Source organism: Aulonocara sp. 'chitande type north' Nkhata Bay, linkage group LG9 (genome assembly GCF_057382095.1).
Source record: "Aulonocara sp. 'chitande type north' Nkhata Bay isolate Kocher_YH1m ecotype deep benthic linkage group LG9, A_spYH_male_GT1.1, whole genome shotgun sequence".
In the NCBI taxonomy this organism is placed as follows: domain Eukaryota; kingdom Metazoa; phylum Chordata; class Actinopteri; order Cichliformes; family Cichlidae; genus Aulonocara; species Aulonocara sp. 'chitande type north' Nkhata Bay.
This window is the reverse complement of record NC_141352.1, coordinates 33,858,678-33,864,677: the sequence shown is the minus strand read 5'-3', so window position 1 is coordinate 33,864,677 and position 6,000 is coordinate 33,858,678. Positions and strand designations below refer to the sequence as shown.

Sequence of the window (6,000 nt, the reverse complement as noted above, 5' to 3'; positions counted from 1 at the left end):
CTCCAAAAAAACCTGGAGAACTTTTGCTCAAAAAACAGTTTTGTTTTTTTTAAATTACAAGGCAATCTGACAAAATGTCATCAAATGAGACTCAAGACTTCTGCAGGTCTCTGCCATGACTCAATTTTTTTTTCTTAACGGCAGAAACAATTGTTCCTTTTTTACTTTGTTTCTATTTTCTCTTCTTGTTTTTATCTGTTGAACAACAAACAACATTCATGCTGATTCACATAATATCCTGTCTCTACTCTCTGGGATTTCCTCGTAGCTCTTTGATGCAAAGAACATCCATCAAACGCTCCAGCTTGTGCTCAACATCATCGTGAACGGTGAAGGTACTCTGACGAGAAAATACTCAGTCGACCTTTTGGTTGATTTGTTAAAGAACCCCAAAATAGCTGATTACCTAACAAGGTATGCAGATAATTCACAGCTCTTTTCCTGAATAGCTGCTTTAAAACTCTGCTGAAAGCCTTTGTCCATTTCCAGGTATCCCCACTTCTCGGCATGTGTGTCTCAAGTGTTAGGACTGCTGCATTCGAAAGACCCAGACCCTGCAGCCAAGGTGAGAGACGACAAATATGATAACCCACACCAGCTGTGCTTAACTCTGTAAGTTCCCAGTATTCCCTGAAACCATCACGTGTGACACAGTTTACATCAGACGTGATGCAGCTGACGTCAACACTGACCTTCTTGTGGTAACAGAGACTTAAAAAAATAATAATAAAGCAACAAAGTGGGTCGCTCTTTGACAGTAAATTCCAGTGCGGTCCGCTCCAATCTCCTCAGGCTGACTCTCTTCTAGGCTCTCCTGACTGTTCCCTTTACATGCTGATGATGTGTCTTGTAAATCTGGATCCCTTTCCAGCAGGACGCTCCTCTTTTTCAGACAGTACCTGAGCTGCTCTCTCTCCTGACAGTCAGCTGTCCACCTCTGCATGGCCAGTCGAGCCAGCGCCGGCATTTGAGGCAGAGCTCGGAGCAGAGCGGGCAGCCAGGCTGAGCACGGAGCAGAGGTTGAAGGTCGCAAACTGACATCCACGTCTTCCAGAGAGCCCAGACCTCCTGCTGCAAACAGACTGCACCAACCGTTGTCTCCCACCAAGCTGTTGTAGGACAGATCCAGTGCACGGAGTGAGGAGAGACAGCCCCGTCTGCACACGGCAGCTGCACAGAGGAAGAGGACCCATTGATAACTGATCACTTTATGCCTGTTCACTTTACTGTTTTGTTCACAATGTTTCTGATGGAGACAAAAATAACACCGAATAGTTTCATTGTTTTGTTTTATACGACAGCTACAGATGCTGGCAGCATGAAATAAATGAAAGAAATATCAATTTCCTTCAGGCTTTACTTGTCTTAATATACATTTATGCAGCCTAATGATCCACTACAGACCAAAAAAGAAAAAGTATAATGTCATTGTGTGTTAGTTACCCAGATGTTGCATGTCATCAGTGGTGAGCTCGCAGCTGCAAAGACGGAGCTCGCTGACGACTGATGGCTGCAGAGCATCCAGCAGGAGCGCCAAGTGACCGCCAACCACTTTACACCAGGAAATATCCACCGTGCGCAGATAGGACACCGCCAGGGCTGATGCATAAACACAAAGTTTTCACCATTTCAGGCTAGAGGGTGGAAGAGGTATTCGGGGAGAATGACTTGAAGGAAAACTTCTATAAATAAACAAGTGTGTGTGTGTGTGTGTGTGTGTGTGTGTGTGTGTGTGTGTGTGTGTGTGTGTGTGTGTTACCCAGAGCAGTGAAGGACTCGTTGCTCATGTAGCAGCTGTTGAATGGCAGCCTCCTCATTTGTGTCGCAGGGAGGGCGGAGACCAGCAGGTGGACCACACCTCCCACTTCCTTATTGGATGACACATCAAGCTCGGTCAGTGCAGTGAGAGAGGGCAGCACCTGGACTGAAAAACAACGAGTCACATGACTGCTGCAGCGAGCATGCGATTAGTGTCCGGCGTGTGAGATTGGTAGCAACTGACTCAGAGCCTCTAGATCATCTCGCGTGAGGCAACACAGGTGGAGGTCGAGTCTCTCCAGGTGTGTGACGTGAGCCAGGTGAAAGGTGAGGCGGCTCAGTCCACCAGCTAGAAGCAGCTTTACAGTATATTAATCAGAACAATGCTGCTCTCTAATGTATCTTGGTAAAGCGCAGAAAAATCTAATGTTTTATATGATACAGTGTGATTTCAGTAACATATCATAATGGAGGCTTCAGCAAGTACTTACGAAGGAAATCTTTCCTCTGCTCTTCAGTTAGTTCATCAAATACCTCCCAAAACATCTGTATGGTGGGGTGGCGGTCATGATATCTCCAACCATAACTTGTGTTCTGAAAACAGTGAAAATGACTGTTATAATCATAGAGTTTGTAAGGTCAGGCATACACTATGTTGCCAAAAGTATTCCCTAACACATCCAAATCATTCAATTAATGTGTTCCAATCACTTCCATGGACACAGGTGTATTAAATCAAGCACCTAGGCATGCAGACTACTTCTACAAACATGTGTGAAAGGACGAGTCGCTCTCAGGAACTGAATGAATTCCAGCATGGTAATGTGATAGGATGCACCAGTGCAACAAGTCCAGTCATGAAATTTCCTCGCTATTAAATATTCCATAGTCAGCTGTTAGTGATATTATAACAAAGTGGAAGTAATTGGAAATGACAGCTAGTCAGCTGATGCTAAGGCTCATAGTGCACTTAAGTCACCAATATCTGCAGTCTGCTGTTGTTACAGATGTCCAAACTTCATTGGTTTCCATGGCTGAGCAGCTGCATCCCAGCCTTACACTGACAAACACAATGCAAAGCGTCAGATGGAGTGATTTAAGCATCTCAACACTGGACTCTAAAGCAGTGGAGATGTGTTTACTGGAGTGACGAATCACACTTCTCTGACTGGCAATCCGATGGATGTGTCAGGGTTTGGTGGTTGCCAGAAGTACTTGTCTGACTGCACTGTGCCAAGTGTAAAGTGTGGGCATGTGTGCACATGGCTGGGCACCAGTGCACAATACAAGGTCCATAAAGACATGGATGAGTGAGTTTGGTGTAGAAGAACTGGACTAGCCTGCACAGAGTCCTGACCTCAACCTGATAGAACATCTTTGGGATGAATTAGAGCAGCAACTGTGAGCCAGGCCTTCTCCTCCAACGTCAGTGTCTGACACCATAAATGCACCTCTGGAAGAATAGTCAAAAAATTCCCATAAACACACCTAAACCTTGTGGAAAGCTTTCCCAGAAGAGTGGAAGCAGTTATAGCTGCGAAGGGTGGGCTGACTATTATATTATACTATCATACAAAAGTCTGGATTAAGACTGAGATGTGACTCAAGGTCATATTTGTGTTAAAGCAGCCGACTGAATGCTTTTGACAGTATGCAGTACACAGTTATTGTGCTACAGGACAGCTGTGAAACTACAGCCTGTGTCTGTTTGGCTGACTCTACCTGTTTGAACTTTTCCCAGTCATGCACGTCCTGGCCGACCAGCACTCCCTGCAGCTCCTCTGGTCGAAACAGCCTCACCAAATCCTGCTCACACACCAGGAAGAAGCCTCGCTTGAACTCCTGGAACAGATTCTCCACTGATGTGTTGAAGGCATGATTCACATAGGCCTCCACAAACTCCTTCCTGTTTAGGAGGGAAAATGTTAAATTAGCAAACATTTCACAGAGACAAAGGTGCTGCAGATGAACCTCACAAACACTTCATGTTTTATATTTACCTCATATTAAGACCTACTAAGGACCTGATTGTTTTTAATTATGTCCTGATACATAAAACCTGAGAGCTCACATAACTGCATATGCTCAGAATAGACAGCACACATGGATACAAATTACTGCCTTGCAGCAGCAATCTTCAGACCATCACTATGAGCTCCATACAAGGTTACACTGTTCCTGTTATTAACAGCAGGGGGCACTATCAGCCACAGACTGGGAGCCAGATATGCTCTGCTGGTGCCTCATTGTTACAGAGGAAAGACTCTATAGTGAGAAACAGCTGAGGGGGAAACACTGATCTGGAAACGTCTGAGTGTTACAGAGGATATACATAGCACTGTGGTTCAGTGTCACACAATCACAAACAAATACAGCAAAGTACTAAAAAGGGTGTTGCCTCCAAAGATTGCTTTTACTGGTTTGGAGCTTAGGAGGCTTAATAACAACAGGCATGAATGAAGACAGATCAGAACAGCTGTTTGATCACAGCATCCAGTACCAACACAATCATCCACACTCAAGAGCCTGTTGGCTTCAGAGTCAGCAGCTGAATGTCTAAAATATCAAATGTCATTTTTGGTCCATCAGCTACAGCATGAACTGCTTAAAGTGAGAAGCAGCCTGAAGCCCGACAGATTCATCTTTCCAGACTGAAAATATCTCAGAGTGAACCGAGTGGTGCGTTTTCAGGGTGATCTCACAAAGTCAAATCCCTTTAATGATGTTCTGTCCTGTCTTCCTCTATCAAAAGCACACAAACACTATAAAACATTGTTTCGGTGCTTTGGGGTTTTGTTTTCTACACAGAGGTATAGCACGACTAGACCCTAAAGGCAGGCTGCTCACCTACAACCAGCTCACGAACATCTTTCCAATGGAGCTCGCTGCCTTTCTCGTGGATGAGGGTCACTGTGATCCTCCGCTGGATCCCCTGCAGCAAACATAACAGGAGCTCAGGATCACAGTGAGCACAGCTAGAGCAACATTACGCTTTAAAAGAAGATATTCAACTGTGTACAAAGGAAGCAGTTACCACTGTGTGAGTAATAAGGAAACAACATGTGCACCAATCCTGTACCTGGTGCAGCAGGTAGGTACCATGACAGGGCAGGCCTCCACTGTGATCCACGATGGCTGGGATGTACCTGTGCATGGAGGGAGGAGGTGACACAACATCCCAACTTATAATATTCTTCCTGGAGATCATTTTTATGGTTCCTTTAAAGCTTGTGCGTGAATATAACACTCCAGATGGATACTCACTCTCCAGTGGGCTCCAGCTCGCTGATCTCAAACCAGACCAGCAGGTCGTACTTGCTGACACACTGACCCAGGTTGGATTTGGTGATGGTGTTCAACTTGGAGGCTGCAACTGGCACACACACACACACACACGCACACACACACACACACACACACACACACACACTCAACGTTAACAAGTGGGAATTTTTCTGGATTTAAGAGAAGATGAATAAAAGTGAGCAGTATTTACTACATGCTTTGGGTGACTAAATGGAGGATGGATAGGTGACATGAAAACACTACTGACCCTTTATACTGAGCCAATAGCTCACACACTTCTATTAAATCTGTCTAAAGAGCCAGTAATCACAGAGGATAGATACTGGAAGAAAACTGAAATGTTAGGAGGAACTAAATCACACATTACAACACCAGTGGCAGCACCCGGCTGTCTCACACATCGGGATCACGGTCCTGTTGAAGCGGGATAATTGCTAAAGCTCACAGTTGCATTCCTCTATACTCAATATGATGGAAAAAACTATTTTAACAAACAATTAAAAAATGAACAAGTAAAAGATCTACTATAGCCAAAAGAAGACCATTTACAGACTATAGCCCTGTGAACAAGTATTTGCCTCCTTTCTCATTTCCTATCTTATTCCATATTTGTCACACTTACACCTTTCACATCAATACATTTATAACATTAGACAACAATGTCTAATATTCAACGGCAGTTTTCAAGGGCAAAACGCTATCCAAACATACTTGGTCCTATATGAAAAAGTAATCACACAGAAAACCTGATACCTTGTGTGTCACCTCTGACACCAACAACTGCAGCAAGCGTTTGGTGCTAGAGGTCACATTTGGACTCTGGACCTCTGTGGAGTGTGCACATGATCTCATTACTGTCTAAAAATCCAAGGAGTGCTGAATCATTGAAAAATACACAGTAACAGGTGTGTAGCATCGCTAACTAGGTAGCAACAA

General features: G+C 44.4%; 1 protein-coding gene across 1 annotated transcript; it reads right to left on the bottom strand.

Annotated features, from left to right (window-relative positions):
• Positions 1-1,765: 1,765 nt before the first annotated feature.
• LOC147322662 (kinesin-like protein KIF1B) lies at positions 1,766-5,465 on the bottom strand. The gene is made up of 6 exons (XM_086305061.1): positions 5,462-5,465; positions 5,023-5,131; positions 4,838-4,904; positions 4,606-4,690; positions 3,481-3,664; positions 1,766-3,211 (listed from the first exon to the last, which is right to left on the bottom strand). Exons 1-5 carry the CDS (start codon positions 5,463-5,465, stop codon positions 3,639-3,641), a joined length of 291 nt encoding a protein of 96 aa, XP_086161187.1. The 3' UTR covers positions 1,766-3,211; positions 3,481-3,638.
• Positions 5,466-6,000: the final 535 nt, after the last annotated feature.

What these genes read in the sequence shown, in the direction of transcription:
- LOC147322662 (XM_086305061.1), bottom strand. An exon ending in GAGCTGGAGCCCACTGGAGA is followed by an intron (nt 4,905 to 5,022) that starts GTGAGTATCCAT and finishes CTCCATGCACAG; the next exon opens with GTACATCCCAGCCATCGTGG. An exon ending in TGTTCGTGAGCTGGTTGTAG is followed by an intron (nt 3,665 to 4,605) that starts GTGAGCAGCCTG and finishes CCTCCTAAACAG; the next exon opens with GAAGGAGTTTGTGGAGGCCT.